Source organism: Carcharodon carcharias, chromosome 5 (assembly GCF_017639515.1).
Source record: "Carcharodon carcharias isolate sCarCar2 chromosome 5, sCarCar2.pri, whole genome shotgun sequence".
In the NCBI taxonomy this organism is placed as follows: Eukaryota; Metazoa; Chordata; class Chondrichthyes; order Lamniformes; family Lamnidae; genus Carcharodon; species Carcharodon carcharias.
The window spans coordinates 187,716,708-187,744,526 of NC_054471.1; the positions used below are offsets into that span (position 1 = coordinate 187,716,708).

The following is a 27,819-nucleotide window of genomic DNA, read 5'->3' on the forward strand; positions in this document are numbered from 1 at the left end:
CAGCCCCCCACCCCACATCAGGTACAACTCAGGCTAAAAGGTTGTAAGAAAGGTGAGTACCTCTGGTGGGGGGCTCCCCCCAAGATGGTACACCCGCTTTGTGCTTCCTGCCCCGGCTTCCCTCCATGATCAAAATCCCTGGACTGATACCACGAATTCCAGTTTCCATGTTCCTTCTTCTCAGGAAGTCCTTGCAGTCCCAGCAGTGGGCACTACCATGTTCAGGCACTGATGACTCAGCTGTCTGCTTGGCTGCCACTTGCCAACTCTTCAGGGCGGGAGTGGAGGGGTGGAGGTCCCACTCTCACCTTTTTAAGGCTGCATCCAATTTATTATTGCTGCAGTGAAGCCCTTTGAAGTTGTCGAGGTGCTGACTGACCTTTCCGAGGGGTGGGATGCTGCGAGGAATACACCCCCATCAAAAATTCAGCCCACAATGTCTGAATTTGGAGACTCCTAGCTCCTCAGCATATATATCAGAGGAACCCCTATACAATTCTCTGCTTCTGAAATTGAAGTCACTTTTGCGATGTAACTATAAACATAATATAAATCTAAATTATATAAGAATACGTCTGTGCCTGTTTCCATGTTGTAACTTCTGTGCACCTGAGTGATATTCAGACTTTGATGTATTGGATTCCATTCTCATATGTAGAACCTTTCCATCCTGATTTTTCCTTTCCTCCAACCGTGCACAACCTCAGTTCTAGTTTTATAAGCAATTATTTATGCATACAGCAGCAATGCAGTTTTTGGGGGCTTCTATGCCTATCCAATATTTCAATTTATACAATTATTATTATGCATTGAATATAGATGCAAGCTTTAAAACATATTTTGTACATTGCAGTAATCACAGTAATTACTTAAGTTTACTGATATTTGTGTGCATACATGTGTTAAAAAGCTAGCCCTGGGCAAAGGTTTCTGTAGCTGCTGACTACAGTGAGTGTTACATTTACTAGAAGTATGAAATTTAGGGGAAAGTTTGCCACCTAGTGTTGTGACTGCTTTGTTAATTGAAGCATTCTAAAAGCAAATATTATGCAGTGTGTGGCTGGAGAAACTGTTGCTTTCAACCTATCTCCACATCATTAAAACTTCAGTATGCTCTGAAGTGTCTGCTTCAACAGTACAAACCTGTTCTATGGTAAGTAGTTATGAGGAGTATTTTGAGCTTCATAATACTGTTTATGATCTGAAATTCAGCTATTTGGCTTCTATGTTGGGCACTTTTTTATCCACAGTGAAAATGTTTCCAATTCTCTAGGCAAATTCTGATTATCTCCATTTTTATATATTTTCTTTTAGATATCAATTAATTTTAAATTCACAATAGGTTATTCTATTAATGATTATTAGTTGGCTGGATATGTTTTTTTTTATTCATTTATGGGATGTGGGCATTGCTGGCTAGGCCAGCATTTATTTCCCATCCCTAATTGCAACAGAGGGGATTGAATAAAGAAGGGGAGCCAGTTCGTCCTTCCGCACTTGGGAGCATAACAATTTGGGGTACCTCATCCGGGAAAGGTGGCAGTGATGGTGAGTTGCCTTCTTGAACCGCTGCAGTCCATGTGGTACAGGTACACCCATAGTGTCGTTAGGGAGGGAGTTCCAGGATTTTGACCCAGCGACAATGAAGGAATGGCGATATGTTTCCAAGTCAGGATGGTGAGTGGCTTGGAGGGGAACGTCCAGGTTGTGATGTTCTCGTGTTGCTGCCCTTGTCCTTTTAGATGTTAATGGTCATGGGTTTGGTGTTGTTTAAGGAGCCAATGTGCAAACAAGTGAGACAATACATATCTGTGTGAAGTGTTATGACCGGTCCCCGGGTGAGGTCCCCCAATTTGTTATGATCCTGGATGAGGTACCCCAAATTGTTATGCTCCCAAGTGCGGAAGGACGAACTGGCTCCCCTTCTTTATTCAATCCCCTCTGTTGGTCACAACCAAGTTAACTTAAAAATGATTCCTTCCCTTGTGTGTACCTTTTCCCTGTCCAAATGTATTTATCTTTAAACGGAGACAAGTTAACCAAGCTTTCTTGAATTAAAGAAAGAGTGAATTTATTAGTTACTAAAACACAGGAAAAAAATAATAAAAACACAGCACACATACACACAGATTAGAAATGAGAAATTGAGTCCAAAAATAAAAGTTAAAAAGATAAATGAATCAGTCCTTTGGCTTGTCCATGAGGAATAGATGGTGAAATGTTGCAGTGTTAAATTGGGTGATTCTGGTAGAGCTGACTTTGGGCAGTTGAGCAGTGGGTTTGGCGATTCTTGGTTCTGCAGGTTAGCTGAAAGGAGTTACCCTGTTTCCTTTTCAGCTGTGGCTTTGCTGACTTGTGACTTGCTTCCAGTAATCAGAGAAAGGACATTTTTACCTGCAAGTGCACTTGCAGGTGCAGGGATGACTAGTTGCTTTTCTTCAGCTTTGATCTTCACAGCATACACTAGCATCAGAACAGAACACCAAAACTAGCACACAGAACTAGGGTTGCAGTTGGCTTTTTAATCCCTTTTCTTGTGTATTCCTGGAAGGGAGAAAACAAACATGCCTTTCAACTGGATCTGCTTTCTTTTCAACTCAGTTCATGTCCACAGTCTGGGATATAACTCAACAGGAGATGGCTTCTGCTGAGATGGTAATCATTTTTCATTATCTCCGCTAGCACAGCCGATTACAGTTCAGTTTTTGCATTGCATCTTTTCCTTTGAAGTGCCTCTGCCTGAAGCAGGCCTTGTCACACCTTTTTAGTTGTGACATTCCGTCCTCTCTGGGCTAGTTGGTCAAACAATGCACATGGGACTTTTTCAGCAAGTGGTTACTTTACAGTCTCAGCCAACTTTTGCTTGTACGTCCTTTTTCTTAAAAAGAAAGTACTTGAAAGTTCAATATGTCCATAAATAATTCAGGACAATGATCAGTGGTCATGACAAAAGGTCACTTGTAGCTTCTTAGCCAGCTGACCACCTGGCTTCCTCAAGTAATTTCATTACATACACCGTATTTGTATCAAATGACATGATGCATTCAACATTAGTATTTAGAAATGTGAAAAGTGCAGGAGCCTGTCAGCCATTCTCAGGTTTTTCTCAGCCACAAACCCACAGCTGACTAAGATGCTGTCACAATATCTCGATGGTAAAATTGATAAATTATTTTCATTCATGTTTGAAAAAGAACTGCTTTGATCTATGTTGTCAAAAGAAGCTTTAAAGAAAGCCATAATTATATGTGCACAGTAGTCTTATGAATGCTCAGCAGCTAATTTGTGTGCCTATCTTTTACAAAGATGAACTGGGCTTAAGCACCTGCACAAAAATATATTAGGTTTGGATTCTACTTTCTAAATAGTTTAAATAATGGTGTAAGACAAGCACTGAATTGTTATTTGTTTGCTATATTGTATTTCTTCCATGTAATTTTATTCACTGTAAATAGAACTTTGCAATTTTAGCCTGAATGATAGATGGAAGTGTTGAGTTTTCACCCTATCAAAGTGGATGGGGATGCTTCATGTTTCAGGATTTATGAATGTTTCAAAAGGAATCTTAGTATGGCTTACACGAAACTATTACATTTAAGTTAAATTTTGTTCTCATGTGGTTAAATGCTCTGAACAGGAAGGCTGGAAGCTCAGTATTAAAGCTAGATAAGTCAGTTAGTGGAATAATGCTTCTTGCACAGAACTCCAGCTTGAGAGAATAGGAGTTATTATTAATGTCCTGGATAAGTGATTGGCTTATTATGCAGAGATGATCTTCTCTGTGAGCCATCCAGGCTCATTATATATGGATGGTCTTATTTGAAATAGCAGTTAATAGTTTTTAAGGGCTGCACTTACAGGGCTGGTTTAATTGGCACCCCTAATTATGAACCTCCCCAAGGGCAAGTGATTCAAAGGTCAAACTCTTTGTTCCCTGTCAACCATGGAAAGGGCAGACCCATATGATCTGTGCTCAGATGTGGAATATTTGATAAGTGGAGTAGACAGGAGGCAAGTAGTCCTGAACTGGTTCAGAATAAACCATAATCAGGTGTGCTAATAGGAGCAATGTGTCCAGTTCTTAAATTGTATTTGGGATGAAAGATAATACAGAACCAAGTTGAAGTGCGGTAAAATTTATGAAAAAATTTCTTTATTATCCATTTAACATTGCAAAATAAACTCATTTCATAATTTGTTTTAACCTCATCTGATTAAAGTGTAAATCGGCGTGCCTTTTGGAAGACTGGAGAAGTGCAGGTTTTTCCGGTCGGCGAGCAGGGGGCGGGGCCTACTCGCCAATGGGTGAAATGACGCGGGGATACGTTGGGCGTGCGTCCCGAAGTCACCCCGCGTCCTTTAGATTTTCGGTTCGGTGGCTGCGCACCTGCCGAACTGTCAACAGCCTAGTAAGGCCATTAAAAAACGAATTAACATGATTGATAGACCAGCTCGTCCAACCTTAAGGTTGGCGGGCTTCGGAACAAAACCTGAAACTTCATCCACGGGGCGGGATCAAATTTCATGAGGGTGTTTAAGTTTTTGTTAAATGTTTAAATAAAAGTTATGGACATGTCCCAACATGAGGGGACATGGCGGGGAATTTTTTTAATCATCATTATTGAAAGTTTTAAATCAGAGCTGGTCTCCCTGAGGCAGCACTTTGCCTCAGGGAGATCTGTGTGCTCTTTCACGCGCACGCCTTAATTGGCCCACCCACGTAAAATGGCAGTGTGCCCCAGACTGGGGGCGCCGATTGGAAGCCTGCCTGCCCGCGCCCGCTCCCCTACTTCCCCCCCACCCCCCCAATGGGGGGATAATGTTGCCCATAGAAATTGTTTATTGCAAATACCCGAAATGCTGAAACTGAGAGAATATCTGGAGCACAGCTGGAATTTGTAACAGTGAGCATATGGTACAGTTGTTAGTGTGAAATACTGCAGTAACAGGGTAACTATTAATCCTGTGGCACACTGCTCTCATTCATGGCACGCATGAATTGTAAATTTCATATTATAGACATGAGTATGTATATTGAAATTTTATTTTGCTGTGAACTTGAATAGTGTTCAAGGATATTCTGTAATGGTTTTCAGTGATTATTCCATAATTCAGTTTTATATGAGCATAAAGACAAAAGCTAAAATTAACAATACCAGATTTTCAGCGGTTGGAAACCAAGGGCTGAGTTATGCCCTTGATGGGCAGGCAGGTAGCCAATCACCCTTGCCGAAATGGGCCCCGCCACCATTTTAACGTGGGCAAGCCAACTAAGGCCTGCCCAGCGTGACACCCGACAGGAAACGCTATGCGCTCCCTGTGCGGGCGAGGGGGGGGGATTCCCCAAAGGTGAGAGTGCCCTCTTTCGCACATGAGCACAAAACAGCGCACATCTCCCTGAGCATCCTTAACATGTCCCTCTCATGTGACAATGTCACACGAGATGGGACATGTTAATAAATATCACAGAAACTTTGTTAAAGTTTTTAAAAACCGACATGAAACCTCAACCCGCCGGTGGATGAGGTTTCCTGTTTTTTCAGAAGCCCGCTGGGGTTCCTGGCCCACCCGCCAACCTTAAGGTTGGACGGTCAGGGCCTTTATTTGTTTTAACTATCCTGTCAATGGCCTCAGTTGGCCATTGACAGGTCAGTGGGCGGACAGCTGATCACGCTGTCCCCAGTGCCTGCCTAAATATTTAAATGGGGTGGGGTGACATTGGGGGTTCCACCCTACATCACCCCCCCATCATTTTCGCCCCCAGCTCGCGGATGGAAAAATTCAGCCCCAAATTTCTGTTCCGCACCCCCAGTGGCTGAGACTTTCCACTGCAAACATAACATTATAAAATCACCCCTTATTTAATTTTCATATTGATTAGTGTACTTCAACGTGAGTATACTTGAAGCACTTTAAATCATTTGAGAGTTATGTGTTCAATATAAATGAAAGGCTTTTCTTCTAATATGTTAAAAAATTTCCAGGCAAGGTGTCAGACCCTCACGGCTTCTTCCCAGTATTTTGAATTTATATTTGTCAACATATTCACCAATGAATTTGTGTAGAGGGTTGAAGCCAAGTCAGAAAAGATTTTGCAATCTATCCCAAGTAAGATTTCTTTATCTTCCATGCAACAGTTGGTCTTAAATGGCAAGTATTGTTTATTTTGCTTTGTTTAGGAAAGGGAATGCTACAGTAACTTTCTCATGACCTCACATGCAAGTGACTATCTCATGGCATGTTTGAAAAACAGAAGTGTGTCAGACATTATTTACTGAGGCAGTGTCCTTTAATGAAAGGAATACATGCACGGCAACAGCTAAAGGCTGACTTCCTAAGGGATGAGTGATATTCACCAACAACACTTTAGACGTATAAAATTAGTCCGGATAAGAATGTTACTGCCTAGTTAACCGTGTACAATGTAAGCAAAATAATACCACTCTCGACAAACTGCAGCAAGTTAAATTTCTTATTGTTCGGTAAAACAGAGTGGGACTTAGCACAGAATATTATAGATAGCATCATACATGTACTTTGAAGTGAAAGAAAGAAGTAAAATTTCACAATCTCAGAACATCCCAACATACTTTACAGCCAATGAAGAATGTTTAAACTGCAGTTACTGTTGTAAAATAGGCAATACAGCAGCCAATTTGCAAGTTTCTACAATGTGATATGGATCAGATAATCTGCTTTAGTGATGTTGATTGAAGGAGAATTATTGACTAGAACATCAGGGAGAACTCCCTGCTCCTCTTTGAAACAGTGCCATGAAGCCTTGTACATCCACCTGAGAGAGCTGATGGTGCTGTGTTTTTATAATGATATAAAGGAACCAATAACTCATAAGGGATTGTGTAAACACATTATGAGTTCATTTATTGAGACTAGACACATGAGAACAGGTATAAAGTTTGAAGACACCAGCAGCAGAGCTGCCTGTGTATGTGTGCTCTATTCAAGCAAAAGTGAAGCTTAAACCAGTTCAAATGACACACTTCCTTTCTAGTGATGTCGTGTTGCAATCCCTTAACGGCATATTACAACATCCCCCTTTGTTTTTAATGATACTTCCCCTTCCTAAAGAAGGATAATTATTTACAATACATGTTCATGTTTAGTTGGTGTTACATAGGCGTATAGAACTGATTAATGTATGAGTGTAGAGATAATTTATTGGTACATCCAGATCTTGTAATAGTAACCTTGTCTGGACATTTCTTTAATTGTTCACAGTGATCTGTGGGATTGTCATTCTTGGATGTTGTTCCTGGTTGCATTTGGGATCTTGTCTGAGATGCAATAAGACCGTATGGTGGTGGAGGATCTGAAATGCATCTGATTTGTCCTTGGTTATGCCTCACCATCGTGCAATGGCTTCATAGGGCCTTGGTTCTGACAAATCCTTGTCACCTCGGCTGGTTGCCGCATACCTTCTGTGGATCCTATATGCAAGCTTGTTGTCCCAACTGTAAACTTGGTCATTCTGTACCCATATTTTTATTGTGCAAATTGGTCATCTTCTCTTGCAGTTTTAAATTTTGTTCTCTAGTTTCTGAGAGAGCTGAATAGGTAAGAGTAGGGAGATTGGTATGCACTGGTCTGCCAAAATGAGCTCTGTTGGTGATGGAGTATTTTCACTTAAAGGTGTTGCTCTCAGATGTAATATTGCAATGTGTAGATTTTGCTTGGTCTATCTACATTTGAGAATTAGGGATTTCGCCATGTGAATCATTCATTCAGCTAGGCCGTTAGATCTAGGGTAATGTGGGGAAGAACTAGTGTGATCAATATTCTACTTCTCACACATAGCCTGAAAATAAATTGCGGACCGTTATCTGTAATAATTTCTCTAGGCACACCAAATATACTGAAGATAGCACTTAGAATGTGCATGACATTTGTGCTTGATGTATTGTGCATTTATCAAATAATGGGGCATTTGGTAAAGCACTCGACAATGACAATGAAGTCAGTGCCATGAATGTGAAAGAGGTTGGATGCGAGTTTGGACCAAGGTTGGTAGGAACTTTATGTGGAATCAGTGGTGCTTTGTGCTGACTTGGCAAATGCACTTGACATGCCTTGTACTTCCTGATGATGACTTCAATGTCATTGTTCATACTTGGCTAATAGACCATCTCTCTCTGGTGTGTCCTCTCATCCAATTTATGCCCAGGTGTGAGTGATGAAGTTATTTTCGAATATCAGTTTGCAAAGGCTCTGCTATGGTGACTTGCCTGCCTTTAAAAATGACTCCCTGGGAGATGTCCAGTTTGTCGTGATAAGGCCAAAATTGTCTCAAGTGTTCGGGGACATGCTGAATTGAATCAGACCATCCTTCAAAGATGATTTTCCACAGTTTCTGTAGTGTGGAATCTTTCGTGGTTTCTTCTTGTGGCTGCTGGCAATTGCGTTGTGCAAAATATACCAGATCAGTTGACAGACTTGCATTCACTTGCAAGCAAAACATTGCAGCTCCCTTGAAACTGCCAATTTTGTTGAAACATTCTGCATATTTCGATATTAGGTCATGAACTGAGGCAATAGTGGTAGTTTGTGAGGTTGATCTGCCATGGGTGAAGCCTGACTGATCCCATGGATTGTCAGTCATGCTCGGTCTTGGCATGCCGGTCGACCTACAATCTTAGTCTCCACGATGTAGAACATCTGTGACACCCGGGAGGGTTGATCGTACTTGCACTCCAGGACTATGGAACCTGTTAATGGAATTAGTGAACCATTGCACACTGAAAGTTACACAGCAGTAGGTTTCGCCAGGGCCCTCCATGTCTGTGGATACATGCCTTTTAGAATTTGCAAGGGTAGCATATTGGCACTTGCCCCTGTGTTAATCTTGGCCAATAACAAATAATTACCAAATTTCTTAGGACTGATCATTTTAATCTTGGCAAATACTTTGGATGGTGCAAAAGCATCTATGTTTTCCACGTGATTGACAGTGTGAAACCTGTGCTCACTGCTCTTCTTCTTGTTGTGCACATCATCGTAATTTTCTGGTTTGTCAATCACCTCATGTATGTGTTTCTGACAGGTTACCAGATGGTCATTTCTATTGGGTGAAGGTGCCCATTGTATATGGTCTGTTTGGATCAGTGCATGGTTCTTTGTAGCTACATTAACCTTTGCTCTAATGCACTGCTGCTGCCAATGGCCCTTTCTGCCACATGCCTTGCAGAATTGCTGGAAAGCTGGCATTTACTTGGTGCACGCAGAAGGCCACACCTTCCACATGCCTTGCGATTGATGTCATGCAGCAAATCGCTTAAAGGCATATTACAACAGTTGGAGCCTCGAGTTAACATCTCATCTGAAAGATGGCTTCTTTGACAGTGTAGCACTGCTTCAGTGCCGCAATGGGAGGGTCAGCTAAGATTTTTGTGCTTAAGTCTGTAGAGTGGGACTTGCATTACTGCAATTACAGCTATAGCAATCCCCATTCAAAGGATGACATTCCATCAGTACTGCACTGAAGTGCCAGCCAATTTTTTGTGTTCTCTGATCTTGTGCTTGAACCACAACCTTGTGACCCAGAGCTGGAAATGCTTACCCACAGCTGACAATGATTTTCTGTTTTATTTCACTATTTCTGTTATACACTAAGCACTTAGATTCATTGTAAACTGTTGCAATTCACATCTGATTCCAAACTACAAGGCACCATTGAATCTGAGGAGGCAGCTCAGAAATGAATTATATAAATAGCTGGAGCAAAGACTGATGGAAATTAATATTGACAAGTATAACATACGAAAATACATGAAGGATGTATGTTTGCCATGAATGGCATTGAATTAGTTTCAAGGGTACTGTTGAAAGAGTTCAAGGGGGTGGTGTAAACTATATGCCCAGCATGACCAATCCTGCAGAGAAGCAACCAACAAAGCAAATAAAATGACCAAAGTAGAATACACATTTGAGAAAGTCTGACATGCATAAACTTGTCAGTGCCTTGGAAGATTTCACTTTGAGTACACTGCCAAGTACTGAGTACTCACCAAGGCAAAAGGAAGACATTCAGAGTTTGAAGGTACTTCAGAGAAGTGTCACAAGATGGACTTCTTATTGTTGGAGTTGCAAAGAAGGACTGGAAAAACTTGATCTTTTCAGCTTTAAACTGACTGACTGAGATGCAATATTATATTGAACAGAAAGGTATATTAGTTCAAATTAAACCATGTCAGTAGAACAAGGTTTACAAGTCCCTGGCACTAAAAGGCAAATATAGCACTTCACAATGTGAAGATTTTCATACAGAGAAGGACCAATACTTCTGGGATAGACATTTGGGTACGGTAGTGGAAACAAAAAGCATTAAATCATATAAGTAATAGTTGGGCGCTGTGCCAGCAGGAACATTAGAGTCTTGACAGATAATCTAAGGCGAATTCAAGGAAATTCCTCATTTGTTTATGTTGTGAATGAGGAAAATTGGTGAGGTATGGGGATAATTTGTAATGAAATGAGATAATATCCCATCTAATCTCAGGATGATGTTGTAAAATATTTATTTCTTTTCAGTACCACTTGTTCTTTCTAGATATTTTTGAAATATTATATTTGTCTTTCTCATCTGTATATTTAACTTCTGTTTCCTTTCTTCCTTTTAATGATTTTAGTTTCTATTGGTATTGTTTACATTTCTTATTTAAATTAAGTTTTCACCATTAAGATGTAATATCAAAGTGATTAACTGCAACTTACACTTAAAGTATACATTTTAGCTCTGATTACTTTTATTATAATGGAGTAGGCTTGTTAATTTGTTTTTGTGATTTCTTTACAAACCTCAAGAGGGAGGCAAAACATTTCTGGCTCTGGTATTCTCTCCTGGGCAAAATAGGACTCCAGTATGTGGAGCTGTCATTGTTGAACAAAGACTACTTGAACAAGGTTACAGAAAAGCTAATATGATCATTGATATATTAAACAAATTCTCTCACTCTTTTTGCACATCTGTGTCCATTAAGGTCAAAATTATGTCATTTGCATTTATTACAATTGTTTCTGGCCTCTCCCTGATGTTGTTGTGCTAATTTTCAATCTATTTATCTGTCTGTCTATCCACACAATATTTATCCAGGGGACACACAGAATATTGATTGGCTCAAGTATCTTTTTCATTTGGTACTGGGACCCTTGCATTTCCTGATATATATTAATGATCTAGATATTGGTGTGCAGGGCACAATTTCAAAATTTGCGGATGATACAAAGTGTTATGTTGGAGTGTTGTGAACTGTGAGGAGGATGGTGTGGAACTTCAAGAAGACATGAACAAGTTGGTGGAGTGGGCAGATAGGTGGCAGATAAAGTTCAATGTGCAGAAGTGCGAGGTGATACATTTTGGCAGGAAGGACATGGACAGACAATGTAAAATAAGGGGTAAAATTATGAAGGGGGTGCAGGAACAGAAAGACCTGGGTGTATAGATTATTGAAGGTGGCAGGACAGGTGGCGAGAGCAGTTAATAAAGCATACAGTATCCTGGGCTTTATTAATAGGGGCATAGAGTAGAAGGGCAGGGAGGTTATGCTGAATTTATATAAGACACTCATTAGACCTCAGCTGGAGTATTGTGTACAGTTCTGTGCGCCATATTATAGGAAGGATGTGAACACACTGGAGACACTGCAGAAGAGGTTTACAAGAATGATTCCAGGGATGAGAAACTTGAGCTGTGAGGATAGATTGGCAAGATTGGGATTGTTTTCCCTGGAGAGAAGAAGGTTAAGAGGAGATTTGATAGAGATGTTCAAAATCATGATGGGGCTGGACAGACTAGATAGGGAGAAACTGTTCCCACTTGTAAAAGGATCAAGAACGAGAGGGCACAGATTTAAAGTGATTTGCAAAAGAAGCAAATGTGATGTGAGAAAAAACTTTTTCATGAGTGGTTCGGATCTGGAATGCACTGCCTGGAAGTGTGGTGGAGGCAGGTTCAATCAAAGCATTCAAGAGGGCATTAGTTGACTATTTGAATAGGAACAATATGTAGGGATACATGAAAATGGCACTAGGTAATAATGCTCATTTGGAGACCCAGTGCAGACATGATGGTCTGAATGTCCTCCTTCTGTGCTGTTAAGATTCTGTGATTCACGAAAAGGATCCTTGTCTGGAATTTCCACTGGGTGCAATTAGCCGTTTGCATCTAGAATGTGCTGAACACTTTATTAGTTTGCCGAAGTGAAGTTATGCTCACACACAAAACTCAACACTACATGCCCGAATGTAAAGTCTCCCATGAATTAATATAATCAAACAGCTTCAGGAGTAGTCATCATCCAAAGATACAGTGTTAGTTTTTACATGTAAGACGATGCCATGAGCTCTACCTCACCATCACCTCTTTCGACTCCTGCACTGTTGCTACATAATCAGACTGTTTATTTAACATCCAGTATTGTTGAGTAGAAATTTACTCCAGTTAAATATTGGAAAGACTGAAGCCTTTGTTTCAAACTTGGTTCTCAAGCTACCGACTCCATCCTTCTCCCTGACAACAGCCTGAGATTAAGGCCGTCTGTTTGTGTTGTTGGTGTCACATTTGAGCCCAAGATGAACTTCCAACCTTAAGTTTGCTAAGATCTCTTATTTCCACCTCTGTAACATTGTCCGATTTCACTACTGTCTCAGCTAACCTGCTGCTGAAACCCTCATTTGTGCTTTATTATCTTTAGACTTGATTATTTCAACACACTCCTGGTTGATCTCCTACACCCCACTGTCTGTAAGCTTGCAGCCATCTAAAACTGGGCCCTGGCTTGCATCAAGTCCTGTTCACCTATCATCCTTGTGCTTGCTGACCTACATTGTTAACCAATTAAGCAATCCCCCGATTTTAAAATTCTCACCCTTTGTTTCCAAATCCCTCTACGGCCTCGCCCTTCCCTATCTCTGTAATCTCCTCCAGCTCCACAATCCTCTGAGGTACCTGTGCTTCTATAATTCTGGCCTCTTGAGCATGCCCAATTTTAGTTAACATCCATCATTGGTGGTTGTGCCTTCAGTTGTCTAGGCCCCAAACTCTGGAATACCCTCCCTACCCCTTGCCACCTCTCTGACTCACTTTAAAATATTCCTTAAAACCTACCTCTTCGACAAAGCTTTTGGTCATCTGACATAATGTCTCCTTGTGTGGCTCGGTATCAAGTTTTGTTTTATAACGCTCCCATGAAGCATCTAGGGATGTTTTATTACATTATAGATGTTTTGTAAATATAAGTTGTTGTAGAAAAGTAGGAGGAGTGGAATTGTTCAGATTGGAGCCATTCTTCAACTTGTTAAACAATGTTTTCTGCAAGAGGACATAGCTGTAGCTTGGATTGACTGCTGATCTTCAATTAGCTGATTGATATTTCTGTAGCAGCAGTGAAGACATGTGGCTTGAACTGACTATTATTCTCTGTGATCTAACCCTGGATTCATGGGACTATGAGTGCCTGTGTCCCTGAGAATCTGGTGGAATGTGAGGGCTCCCTCAAATGAGTGCAATTAGTGGAAACCTATCTTTTCAATCTGGGGGCAAGGTCAGATTTGTGGGCAGGAACTGCATGGTTAAGGGACTATTTAAACCAGCATAAAAGGTTGCAGATACCAGAGTGTAAAGTAGTCATAGGTGCAACTTGCTTATGCTTAAAATTTGGCAATCTTTTCTGCTACCTCATTTGATTTTACACAAGTGCAGTTGTTACTTGGCTGGAAATTATGCAAAAACTTGAGGCCTCTTTCTGTAAAACTATTTTCTCATTGTCTCTATTTTTCCATTCACCACAACGTGGCCAATAAAAAAAATCACTAACTTCCCCAAAGTTGGCCCAAATTGGTGCAAATATTTATTTTTTTAAAAATCTGAAACGTATCACTAAAATCCCCCCCTGAACTTGCCGTCTGGTTCATCTAGTATTCTGCTTTGTCTAGGACCTTGATATTTATTGGGTCTCCATCTCTGGGTCCTGTAGGTCCAATCTACAGACTAGGCGGTGATACCTGACATTCATGCCCACCTTCCTGTCCCCAGAGCATGCTTGGAAATTAAATATTATTTCCTGTGTTTTATTAATTTCCTCAAGGGGATAGCTAATGATGTATTTCAGTATCTTGAATTCCTGACCTCCCACCATCCTTTGTGAGAGCACAAGTAATGGCCATTGTTCTCCATCACATTCAATTTATATGGAACTAAGATTTAAACAGAATGATTGATGTATTGATTTTTTTTAACAACAAGCTATAAATCCCAAGCTAAGCTATATACGTCAACACCAGATCAATTATAAACTCCAAATTCAAAGGAATCCTTAAGTTTTCCTGCTGACAGAGATCAAAGATCTGTACTTCTCTGTCCGACTCGCTGAGGCCATTCCCAGACCTCCGCTATGTTTCAGTGCCCAGACCATGGTCCTCAGCCTTGCTGGGAAAGATTTGGGATATAAAATCAGAAGAGCTGGGTATTACAGAGGCAATGCAAAAATTTTATAAGGCACTAAGCAGATTTCACTTGGAATATTTGGTGCAATTCTGATGCCCGTAACACCAATTGTCGTATCAGCATGGAAGAATCAATAGTAACAGGAAAGATACAACACTATTTCTTTAGAGTTAAGGAGTGGAAGATGGGATCCTGTCCTGCTGGGTGTTTATGAGAGACCCAGAAAATGGGAAGGAGATGGAAAAGCAATGTGGATGCTAATTTCAGAAAGATGTAAAAACAATAGTGGGGGACTGTAATTATCTTAAAATAGATTGGGAACAATATAACGTAAAGGGCTAGGATGGGGAGGAATTATTGAAATATGTATAGGATAACTTCTTTAATTTCAGCCAATGAGGAAGGAAGCAGTGCTAAATCGAATTTTGGAGAATGAATTGGGTCAAGTGGAGCATTTTTTTAGGAGAATGTTTGGGAAACAATTATCACTTTATGATTGGGTTTAAAGTTATGGAAAAGGATGCTGAACAGTCAAACGTGAAAATACTCAATGGAATGGGGTTTGTTTCAGTGAGTTGAAAAAAGTATCTCGTCCAGGTGGAAACAAAAATTGGCACATACAGCAGTAAATAAACAATGGGAAGCCTCCAAGGAGGAGACAGTTCTGGTAGAGTCTAAGCACATGATGGGGAAACATATGGCATTCAAAGCAAGACCTCATTGGGAGATTGAAGTAATTGTGGTTAAAATGAGAAAAAAAAATAGGCTTATGATAAATGTCAACTGTAGAATGTGGCAGAAAATTAAGCACAATAGAGAAAGTGCAGAACCGACCTAAAGAGCGAAGTCAGAGGGGCTAACAGAGTGAAGGAGTTAAGTAGCTAATATAAGAAGGAACACCAAAGTCACTTGCAAGTACACAACTTGACTATTGCTGGAAAGAGAGACATGTTGCTGCAGCTTTTTGTCTTGCACTCATCAGGACAAATGCAAGAATGCAAAATTTCAAACAATCACCACAATTTATACTACAGGATAAAAAGGTGTTGATTAGTACCTGTTGTGATCATTTGAAATTTGGTATTCTTGTGTTTGTCCTGTGAGTACATGACAAAAGGTTTTGGCAACATGTCTCTCTTTTCAGCAATAAACACCAAAGCCTTTATAAACATATAAAAAATGAAAGAATGGTCAAAAGAAGGAAGGGGCTGATAAAAGATCCAAAAAAAAAATTCTTGTGGAGGTAGAGCACATGACGGGCAGACACAAAATGAGAACTTTGCATCTTTCTTCACAAAAGAGGAGGATTCTTCCAGTGAAGAAACAGGGACTAGAGAAATTAAATAAGGTAGAAAAAGACGAAGATAATACACTAATAAGGCAGGCAATACTCGAAGCAGAAAATTTACTCGGTCCAGATGGGAGGTAGCTAATTGAATTGACAGTGAAAATGGCATAGATTCTGGCCACAATCTTCCCTAGAAATGGGAATGGTGCCAAAGGACATTTGGGTTCAAAAATGGGGACAGAGATGGACCCAGTAAATATAAACCAGTCAGCTTAACTTTGGTGGTGATGTCACTATGCAATACTATAATGTGGCACCAAATTAATTGTCATTTGGAAGAATGTGGTTAAGTAAAAACAGCCAACATGGATTCGTTAAAGGAAAATCATGTCTGACAAACTTGACTAGGTTTTTGGACGAAACAATGAAGAGGGTTGATGAAGGTAGTCTAGTTGATCATATGTAAAAGGATTTTCAAAAGGTGTTAAATGAAGTGCCACATAATTGACTTGTTAGCAAAATAGAAGCTCATGGTATTAAAAGGGCAGTGACAGTGTGGATAGGAAATTGGCTGTGAGACAGGAAGCAAAGTAGTAGCAAATAGTTTTTTTTTAATCATATTGGAAGTCTAAAAAGAGGTCCCTGGCTCTCTTTTCAATATTTGTGATTGACTTGGATTTCAGGCAAGATTTCAAAATTTAGAGATGCAGTAAACAGTGAGGAGGAAATTAGCAGACTTCCAGAGCACATCAGCAGACTGATAAAATAAACAATTGCATGACCACTAACATTTAATTCAAAGAAGTGTAAAGTGATAGATTTTGGAAGGAAGAAGGAGAAGCAATATGAACAAAATGGTACTATCTTAAAAGGGGTGCAGGAACAGGGACAGCTGGGGATTTACATGCACAACTCTTGGAGGCCAAGTTGATAAAGCTGCGGAAAAAACATATGGGGTAGAATATTCCCCCCGTTGGGGGTTTGTGCGGTGGGGGGGTGGCGTGGACAGGTGTGGACCTGATTGGCGCCCCCTATCGGGTCCACGCTGCCATTTTATGTTGGCGGGCCAATTAAGGCCTGCCCAGCGTGATATGCACCCAGAAGCGCTGAGCGGTCTCTGTGCGAACGGCGGGGGGGGGGGGGGGGGGGGGGGGGGGGGGGTGGAGGGGGAGGGGGCGGTTGGGTTCTCTTAGTCAGGAGTGCGCTCTTTCGCGAGGTGCCTTAGGGAGATTACTTTCACTCATGAAACATTGATTACAGAAAATTTTAAGGACATGTCCCCTCATGTGAACCTGTCACACGAGCTGGGACATGTCCATTAATTTGATTAAAAACTTTTAAAACACTTTAAAAACTTTCATGAAACCTCATCCCGCCCGACAACCTTAAGGTTGGATGGGCAGCTCAGTTTATTAGTTTAAGTGATAGTTAAGTGGCCTTGATAGGCCTTTGACGATTTGGCGGGCACGCAGCTGACTTGGCGCCCGACCTCACCACATGTCATTTTACGCCTCGGCAAGCGGGCCCTGCCCCCGCTCGCTGAGCCGAAGATTCTGCCCATGGGATCCAAGCAGGGCTTTATCAATAAAAACATAAGGGAGAATTTTCTCCCCATCAGGCGGGCCGGTTGGGAACAGGAGCGGGAGTGGGAGCGGAGCCGATCACTGCCCGCGATTGGCGGTGCACTGCCATTTTACGTGGGTGGGCTCAGCGCTACCTGTGCAGGTGGGGGAGAAGAGGGAGAGTCAGGGCCTGCGCTCTTTTGCGCATGTGCACAAAAAAGCACAGAAATATCCCTGAGGCACAGAGCTGCCTCATGAACAAAAAATTGAGAAAAAGAATTAAAAAAAAATTAACCAGACATTGTCACATGAGCTGGGACATGTTTATGAATTTTCATGAAACACTTTGTTGAATTAATATAAGCCCTTCATGAAATCTCATCCCGCCCGTGGATGGGGTTCCATGAAAAATGCGAAGGCTGCCTGGGCTCTTCGCCTGCAAACCCCCCCCCACCCCCCCCACCCCAGCCAACCTTAAGGTTGGACGGGCAGCCCTGAGAAGTACTTTAATTAGTTCATTAATGGCCTCAATAGGCCTTTGACAGTTTGGCGGGCGTGCAGCCGAAATGCAGTGACACTGGGATGTACGCCCGATATCACCACACATCATTTTACAAGTCGGCTTGCGCCCCCCACCCACCCCCCCCCCCCCATCCCCCGCACCCCCCCCCCCCCCGCAACCCGAACAGAAGATTCTGCCCATAAATTACAAAAACAAGGAAGTTATGCCAAACCTTTATAATTCACTGGTTTGGCCCCAACTGGAACATTCAAGCCAATTTTGGGCACCACACAGTAGGAAAGATGTGAAATCCTTGGAGAAGGTGCAGAAGAGATATACTCAGAATGAGAGACTTCAGTTATCTGGAGGGAATAGGAAAGCTGAAATTGTCTTCTAAAGCATGAAGAATACCAGGAATTTTAATAGAGGCATTCAAAATTATGAAGGAATTTGATTTGAGTAGATTAGGAGGTTGGTAGTGTCAGTAACTGGGGGCACAGGTTGAAGGTGATTGGCGAAAACACTATGGGGAGGAAATGAGGATTTTATTTTTGCAAAATAAATGCACTGCCTGAAAGAGTAGTAGAGACAGATCCAATAGTAACTTTCAAAATGGAATTCATTATATACTGGAAAAGGAAACAATTGCAGGGTTATGGGGATAGAGTGAAAGTGAGATGAATTGAATAGCCCTTTCATAGAGCTAGCACAGCCACAGTGGGTTGAATGGCCTCCCCTGTACTGTGTGTTTCAAAGTTTCTATTTGAACATAAATGGAAACTGAGCCCAAGCACAGAAAGAGTGAATGGGGGAAAAAAAACTATGAAACACTAAGAGAAACAGAGTTTTTGTTTATTTATGAGCCTTTCCAAGGGGATCCATTATACTGTACACATATGCTATCACAAATGTGAATAAATTAAGATAATAGTTTAGCTACAGTATACTCTGAAAATGGGCTTTGGTTTATTAATGCCTGATTTAATCATATGTTGTGAAAATACTTGATTATATATAATACCTAAAATCCTAAATATAAAGATGACACCCTTTTTTGTAGAAAATATTTGGTTATCAGTCAGCAAACATGCAATGATTATATTACAGTCCTTAACTAAACAAAAAAAAATCTGTCATCTTGTGCCCATCACAGTCAAACATCCAAAATATCCTTCACCCAAAAATACTGTTATATCTATTGATAGATTGACTCAAATAAAAAACATTTAGAAATTAACATTAACTCAATAATGCTGACTACATGCAATATGAGTATACAGGTAAAAAAATTAACAATGAATAACTGCCATGTAGTTGATAAGGGGTATCCATGAACAACTACTACGAGCTAAAAAAACTATCAAAGAGCAACTAGCAAGCACCACAAAATCATCCAGTGGAATGAGTAGGTAGCAATTTTTGATGCAATTTGTTGCCTGTGTTTTTGCCTTAAAATATTTAGATATGTGACCTCTGGTCTAATATACCAACCCTGGGACCAATTATTTTTCAGATCAGTGGAGTTTCCTCAGGTTCTTTGATGTTTTACTTGATTCAAAGTGGAATCTTCTTCAGCTAGGAACATGGGTACACAGAAACATTTGAAACCAGGCAGGTCTGGGGATATCTGACTGCAGGGAGTCTATGGAGCTTACAGTATTTTGGCTGACTTAGAAGTTGCCCCAGTATCACTAGACAGAAGAATTAAAATATTAAGACAAGCGCCTTTGGGTAGTAGAAATATGATAAATTATAAATATCTATGTGTAATCCAGTGACTTTACACAAGTAATAATTAGTTGATAATACGATTGTATTGAATACTTCTCTGTACCCTGCTGTCCCATGGCTACTCATTGTGAAATGGATGCTGAGGTGCCAAGAGTTCCATTGAGTGTTTTACTGGAATTGGCTGTCTGGAATTTGATTAGTCTGGTTACATGGCTAATAAAAGTATATGATTAGCCAATCAGCAGTGCAACAGCCACTCTACAGTCATACACTATATTCTTACAGAGTCAAAGTTTTAGTAGTATAGCCAGTTTGGAAGTATGAAATGATATTACACAGATACCACAATGCTTACTATGACAGTTGCAGCTTCACTTAATAGGTTCATGCTCACCATGGCCCTAAAAATTACATGCTGTGGGGCAATTACATAAATACTTACTGTGTTTGGACTTCCTCACCACGATATATGTATCAAATAAATGAATTGGGAGTTCATTTGATTGTCACTCATGTCTCCATGGTTAACATTTTCAGCAGATGTACTTATAATTAACTAACAAACTAACATTTAGTTGGTTGGTAGTACAGAATTTGAGTATCGCTGAAAAAAAATGTCAAAGCTTTTCATCTTGCACTCATCAGGATATTCACGAGAATACCAAATGTGAAGGGAACAACAATTAATACTTCATGAGAAGAGAGTTCTAATTGGTTGGTAAGTGGATTCTGATTGATAGAGGCATTGCCACAGAGAATGCACCAATTAACTGATGACTGACAGTTAACTGCTTTATTTAAATTCACACCAGGCAGGTTGACTCAGATTGGTCAAGGCATTTAACCAAAGAATGGCTGTTGCCTATTTTGTTCAGTTGAAACAGGCACAATGTGTGCACATATTCTTTCTGTCTGCAAAGAACAGGACTCAATGTATTATTTATTATATGTAGCTTCTACATGCGCAAGTGTGCCATACTATGAGCCCGACTGATAATCTTAAATTGGATGACAGCATATCAAGCAGCATGTCCCTTTGGCTGTTCACAACATACAAGGTATTGATCGTACCAACCAGCCCGTGCTTGCAAAACACAAAACACAGTGTCCAACACTAGATGTGATTCTGTAATTCTGACATTTGCTAGACAATCCTGAGTGTGCTAAGAATTACACTTACAGAGACCTGTTCTGTGCAGATAGAAACAACATGTACACACATTGTACTGGTTTCAACTGAACAAAATAGGTGACAGCCATTCTCTGGTTCGTGCCCCAGGGCAGTATCTTGATCAATCAGAGTCCACCTGCCTGGTTTGAATTTAAACAAAGCTTGGCAGTTAACTGTCAGTCATCAGTTAACTGGTAAGTTCTCCATGGCAACGCCTCTACCAATCAGAGTCCACTTGTCAACCAATCAGCACTCTCTTCTCATGAAGTATAAATTGTTCTTCCCTTTACATTTGGTATTCTTGTGAATGTCCTGATGAGTGCAACATGAAAAACTTTGACATGTATCTTTTTTCAGCGATACTAAAAAATGAGCATCTTACTATTTCCCAGTACAGGGGCACAAGGCTGTATATTGCTCTATCACAGAATAGAGTCACAAAATTGTTATGGTACAGGAAGAGGCCATTTGGCCCATTGTGTCCATGCTAGCTCTCTCCAAGAGCAACTCAGCTATTTCCATTATCCTGTCCTTTCCCTGTATCCATGCAATTTTTTTCTCTTCAGATACTTATCCAATTACCTTTTGAAAGCCACAATTGTATCTGCCTCTGTGATTGTAACCAATAAAATTGCTGCATGTTCTCTATCAAACACAGCCTCAGAAGCAAATATCATTGTCCTACTTAGGTGGGCCAACTGCACATTAGCTTTTCAATGTTCTTACAGTTGGCACCCTAAATTAGTAAAATAAAATTTTATTTTGAATTGTGTGCAATAATATTCAATGGTTAGCCTTCAATTACAGTACCCCATAGCTGGATAACCTTTGCTAATTCTACAAACAATACCATTTCCATTTTATTTTTCCTGAGTCACTGCATTTTCTGCTTTTTTATATGGGCCATTTTTGCCAATGTTGCTCAGTTTCATTTCTGTGGCATTGAAACTTGAGGAACTTAGGTCACAAAGATAGTCTGGAGAAGCTGTGTCTGTTTTCCTTGGAGAAGCGAAGATTGAAAGGAGGTTTGATAAGAGGTATTCAAAATCATGAGGGGTCTGGACAGAAACTGTCCCTCCCAGGAAAAAAATCAAGAATGAGGGGGCACTATTTAAAGTAATTAGCAAAAGCAGCAAAGGCCACATGAGGGAAAATATTTTCACACAGTGAGTGGTTAAGGTATGAAATGCACCGCCTGAGATTTAAGGGGAGGCGGGTTGAACTGCGGCATTCAAAAAGGAATTAGATTGCTATCTGAAATGGAAGAATGCGCAGGGTTAAGGGGAGAAGAGGGGGAAATGGCACTAGGAGAATTACTCATTCGGTGCAGACACGATGGACCGAACGGCCTCCTTGGGCGCTGTAACAATTCGATGATTCTGTGAAACGTTAAACTAGTTACCAGTAGAGCCCAATGACATTTTCAACTATGGAATAGATCTGACGGGGGTTTTTTTTTTCTCTTTTAATGTTGGTCATAAGTGACAGCGATCTAAGAGTGTGCCAGTCACTGCAAACCCAAGCCTTTATAGTTCGGATTGTAATTATTACACATCGCATCGGCTTTTCTTCATAAATCATCTTAGACTTAGAATCGGCGTGTTTTCGTTCTCGCACCCTGGACCGTTGCCTACTTTTGCGTCCAATCGTGGTGGTTCATTACATTGCCAAAGCAATGTAAAACGAACTATGTGCATTGCTAATGGATTTGTTGTCACGCTTGGATGTTTGCCCAGGGCACACTGGGTTGGCCCCTTACTTTCTAACCCAGTCTGACGGTAATAGCAACACCGTTCTTTCGGATAAGCCGAGCGAACTGATGAAACTATTCAATGCGGTCCTTCCGGCGATATTTTTTTTTGCCGTTCCTTTTGGGATCGTGGCAACAAATGGCAGTTTGCTGAAAGGAACTGGAAACGTTCCGCTTTACACCATTTCAATCAGGAGGGACGGGGACAAGGGGAAGAGAGCGACTCGCCAATCAAACCGAGCAGAAAGGTAAGAGCCGAGAGCCAACCAGCGAGCGAAGGAGCAAAGTCCCGCCCCCCCCCCCCCCCCCCCCCACAACCCCAGATGTAATTCAGTGCTCGGGACTGCAACAGCAGCAGCGCCCAGAGCTCGAAGCGGAATATGGGGAGCGACCACCTTCAAGTCACATACACTATATTTCAATTAAAACCACCAGGATGGATTTTTCTGTATTTTTGCAACTGCTTGGCGGAAGTGTACTTTTGGACAAAAGCTATAATATCAAAAGCCAAAGAAAGGTAATACACATATGCACGCATTCTTTATATTTCAAAGTTTTCAATGACTGTGTGCATATGCTCCTCAGCTAACTGCTTGGTTTGTTAATTCGGATGAATTTTTATGTAAGCAGCAGTGGCAAGTTTTCGCGGCATGAAACTTAATCTAACACAGGGGGTGCTACTTTACAGGGTTTAAGATTATATTAATAGATTCCACGAGATTCCAGCTCCCAAAAGTCTTAACAACACCCACCCACCCACCTACATTTGTCATGTTTTGTGCCTTGGGTTGGTTTCCAGCTAAAGTTTTGTTGCAGTTCTCCCGCTACTTGGTTCACGCCCATGATTTTAATGTGTTACCATATGAGATGGGCCTTGACATTCCCTCAGCATTTCGAAGTAAATCTCAGCATGGTTGGCTGGAGTGTCCGCAACGTATTATATGCCCCGTCGCGTTATCACTTTGGAACCAAAGAAGTTAGAAGTGTTAGGATGTAAATCAATTAAAAGTCTTCTTGAAAATCCTATGTCACGTTCATAGTGATTTTTAAACTCTCCTCCATACTTTCTTGAAATCATCCACACATACTGCGCCGTCCGTTCTTCATTTAAGTGCATTTTTTCCCTGAGGCGTCATTTTTTTCACATTCTAATTTTGGGATCTGCCTCGCATTTGTATATCTTCCAGTACTTTACATTCTTCAATTCTGGAGGTCGCTTGTAACTTAAAAAAAAACACGCATTGAAAATGATCTTGCAGTACGGTTGATCTGTTATGTCAAAATGTTGACATCCACTCAATAGTTAAGCGAGTCACCTGGTGTAAGACTTCAAGTTCAGCCTTGTTATGCAGATATTCATACATGCTAATATTGTGTTGTTATAAATTCACCGAATTTCAAAACCCAGGTACTGAATATAACGTAATAATAGTAACGCAATAATTAGTTAAAACTTGGCGTTTATCCATTGTCATTGTCCTTTGTGACATTATCAACAATCGACAATCCTAACTTGACAAGTTCAGAATAGGTATGAGAAAGCGATCTTGAGACACTGAAACAGCGAGTATTTGAACTGCAGAACTGTGCCCACACGAGTGTTCTTTTTCACATCGTGTCCGGTCACCGTACCCTCCACGGACAGTTCGCTCGGATGGCCATTCGGATGGGCGAAATGTTCTTTAAGCAACATGACAGATCGAAAAAGAAGTCATGCCTCATAAACGAGCGAGCCACGGCCCGGACAACCAGAGGTGCCTTGGAAAGTGAGGTCCTTTCGTTACTACCGTACAACAATGCAGAAAACTTAAAACAACCGTGTTCGATAGGATTTCGAGGTCATATTATCGAAAGAGCGTATACGGGGCTGGAGTTGTAATGCTAAATTGTGAGTTTAGTTATTCGGCATTGGTTCATTCTCCGACACAGCTCGACGTGTTAAATTTTGGTCCATTACAGCCATTATGTTTATACATGGTTGTATCGTGGATCCACAACAAAAGTGGTGTGATGCTCCCAGGGCGAGGTTTATGGGCGCTTATTGATTTTTCTCCTGACGACTTCTTTCAAGGGGAGGTTCAATTTACGCGACAGCGGTGAAAAACGCCCGTTTCACTATTGCTACCAAGCCATTTATCAGCCGCTTACAAATCCGCCTTTTCACAACTTATTTTAGAAGCAGCGTTGTTTGTAAACTTGACAAGCAGTTGTTTCAGGCGGTTCGAAGAAGAACGATCTGTTTCCCTTTTAAATACTTGTATCATTGGTCATTAACGCATGGATCCCGTTTTCCTGCCAGGAAAGGCATTCCGATCAGTTGGAGAATATCTTAAAAGAGTTAATATTGCACAACTTTAGAACGGTGAGTATTAAGAACTGCCTTTAAGTCTATCCCAATCAATATCTAATGGCCCAGAATTTGCTGGGGGGTGGGTGCGGTTGGGGAGAATAATGGCGAGTTCACAGGGCACATCATTGTTGGTGAAATTTATGCAAGATAGAATTATGCCGTGGATTCCGGAGAATTAAACTCATTGCAGAAAGTTAGGGCTGCTTTCTCAAGGCCAAATGAGGTTATTTAGGGCCCTTATAGGCCACTGAATGCTGGAGGCCCAGAGGGAACACATTAAACTGTGAACTCTCACCCTCGCAGGTAGTACATTTTTGCTCCAAGCTTTTACAATTTTTCTTACTCTTCCTTTCTGACTTCCCCCCCACCTTTTTCTGAATATAATGTTTCCCTCTCCATTTCTTTCTCTGTTTCTAATTTGATGAATTCACACTCTTTCTTTCCCCATCATTTGCCCTGTTTGTTTCCCTGTCCTTACATTTAATTAGTTAAGGATTGTTGGTTGCATTCTTTGCTAAGGTTCCAGATGTCCAGTTCAGCTCCCCTTTCTGTTCAGCTCGCACTTCCAGCAATAACTGGAGGAAAAGATGCAACTCATGGTGCTTACCACCAGATGCCCTGCTCCAGCAAATTTTGGACCAATCTAATAGTAATCAAGTCAGTTCTGTCAAAAGATCATTAACTTAAAACTTTCATTGTTTCTCTCTCCGCAGACGTTGTTCAATATGCCAAGTATTTCCGTTTTAAAAATTATTTTCTGTTTTATTTCAGATTTTCAGCATCCCCAGTATTTTGCTTTCATGTAATAATGAATAGGACTATTCACTAGTCACATTGCTTGGTGATCTGCCTGATAATAGTACAATGTATTAACCATTTCAAAACAAAATAATTCCAAGAGATTGTCTTTTGTCGAGCTTCTAAGGATATTGCTTCAAGTAGGTATCTCAACATCAACCACTTTTTAGGACCAGCTACAAAGTGCCAACCCAAGCATCTTTTATTTTGTTCTTTTGAATTTTTATTGTTGTACAATAGGAGCAGTTTTAGGAGTTGACATTGCAAGCCAACAGGATTAACATGAGTATTCACAGTCAGTAATTCAGACTGTTTCCCATCTGTGTGGTTCACTTGTTCACTAATTAAACTTGCTCAGCCAGAGCTAGCCATATTTTGAGATTTCAACTGTGATTCTGAAACAATCATAATACTATAGTAATAATGCTATTTGGATGTTGGAAATATATTTAATACTGTAACATTAATATTTTACAAGCACAAACAGTTTCTAATAAATGGTTTCTAATATTCTGTAACTTTTTTTGATTCATTTTTGCACTTCTGTGGCTTCACTATCTACTTTAGAGCTAGGATAAATGTCATCAGTATTGGCTGCTAGCTAAAAAAAATGCTTAATTCTAATTTATCAGCCAAACAAGACTTACAACATTGCAGTTTTTTCAGTCTGCCACACTGAGTTGATCAGGATAAACTTTTGATTTTTTTATTATAGGAAAACATTGGATGCAATGGAAATTTTTAGCACGCCAGACAGCACCTATGGAGAGAGAAACAGAATTACTGGGTGGAATTTAATGCAACCCTGATGGCAAGTTTGGTGTCGGGGTGGTGGTGGGGGGGGGGGAGGGGGGGGTGTCATTTAATTGGCCAGGAGACTGCTGGGTGTGGCCTCTGCTGCGTTCCTGCCTCTGCACAGTTAAGTCCTGAGCGGGAAGCATAGTGTCTTAAAAGAGATGGCTAATGAAGTAGTAGATGCATTAGTGTTAATTTTCCAAAACACTCTAGATGCTGGAAAGGTTCCATCTGACTGGAAAGTGGCAAATCTAACCCCTCTTCCAAGAGTGAAGGAGGCAGAAAGTATCAAGCCACAGGCCAGGTTGCTTGACATCTATCGTGTGGAAGATGTTAGAGTTGATCATTAAAGAAGTTATAGCTGGGCGCTTAGAGAAAAAACAAGGTAACTGGGAAGAGTCAGCAGGGTCCTGTGAAAGGGAAATCATGGGCAGAATATTCCCCCCGTTTGGGTGGGGTAAGTTTTTGGGAGGGCGCGTGGAGGCGCGTCTCCAATCGTTGCTCCCGATTGAGGGCGTGCCGCCATTTTATGTGGACAGGCCAATTAAGGCCCATCCAGCGTGATGTCTGCAAGGAAGTGCTGTGCGGTCCATGTGCGGGTGGGAGGGATTCCCTGAGCCGAGAGTGCGCTCTTTCGCACATGCGCACGAAAGAACACACTCACCACCCTGAGGCTAAGTGCTGCCTCAGGGAGATCCGCTCCTGTCTGAAAAAAAAATTAAAACAGAAGAAATAAATTTCCCTGACATGTCCCCCTCAGGTGACACTGTCACATGAGTTGGAACATGTCCATCACTTTCATTGACAACTTTATTAAAAATTTTAAAACCTACATGAAACCTCATCCCACCCGTGGATGAGGTTTCATGCTTTTTCTTGAGCCTGCCAGGGCTCCCGGCCTGCCCGCCAACCTTAAGGTTGGATGGGCAGGTCCATTAATTACCTTAACTGCTTTGTCAATGGCCTCAATTGGCCATTGACAGGTTGGCAGGTGCACAGCTGATTCTGCTGAGCCCCCGCCGACCTGAAAATTGAAATGAGGCAGGGTGATGTCGGGAGTTCCGCCCAACGTCATCCCGCATCATTTTACGAGTCGGAGAGTGGGCCCTGCCCCTCCGCTCGCCGACTGTGAAATCCTGGCCCATGTTTAACCAATTTATTAGAGATCTTTAAAGTGAAGGTAAAGGTACAGGTAAAGGGGATCCTGTAGATGAACTGTACTTTTTATTCATTGTTGGGGTGTGGGTGTCACTGGCTAGGCCAGCATTTATTGCTCATCCCTAATTGCCCTTGAGAAGGCAGGGGCGAGCTGCCTTCTTGATCCGCTGCAGTCCCCGTGGTGTAGGTACACCCACAGTGCTGTTAGGAAGGGATTTCCAGGATTTTGACCCAGCGACAGTGAAGGAACGGCGAT

General features: G+C 41.2%; 2 protein-coding genes across 2 annotated transcripts in view; one reads left to right on the plus strand and one right to left on the minus strand.

Moving 5' to 3' along the window:
- Positions 1-21,389, minus strand: part of zpax1 (zona pellucida protein AX 1) — a 33,622-nt gene extending 12,233 nt beyond the window's left edge. Inside the window, exons 1-3 of the mRNA XM_041187433.1 lie at positions 21,295-21,389; positions 8,883-9,076; positions 2,322-2,463 (exon numbers count right to left, since the gene is read on the minus strand). Of these exons, the coding sequence (XP_041043367.1) occupies positions 2,322-2,463; positions 8,883-9,076; positions 21,295-21,389 (431 nt within the window). The remainder of the gene's footprint in view (positions 1-2,321; positions 2,464-8,882; positions 9,077-21,294) is intronic.
- Positions 21,390-22,806: 1,417 nt separating this feature from the next.
- kcns3a (potassium voltage-gated channel, delayed-rectifier, subfamily S, member 3a) overlaps positions 22,807-27,819 on the plus strand; it is a 33,123-nt gene continuing 28,110 nt past the window's right edge. The window contains exon 1 of the mRNA XM_041187320.1: positions 22,807-22,979. The gene's annotated coding sequence lies outside the window, so the exon portion shown is untranslated. The remainder of the gene's footprint in view (positions 22,980-27,819) is intronic.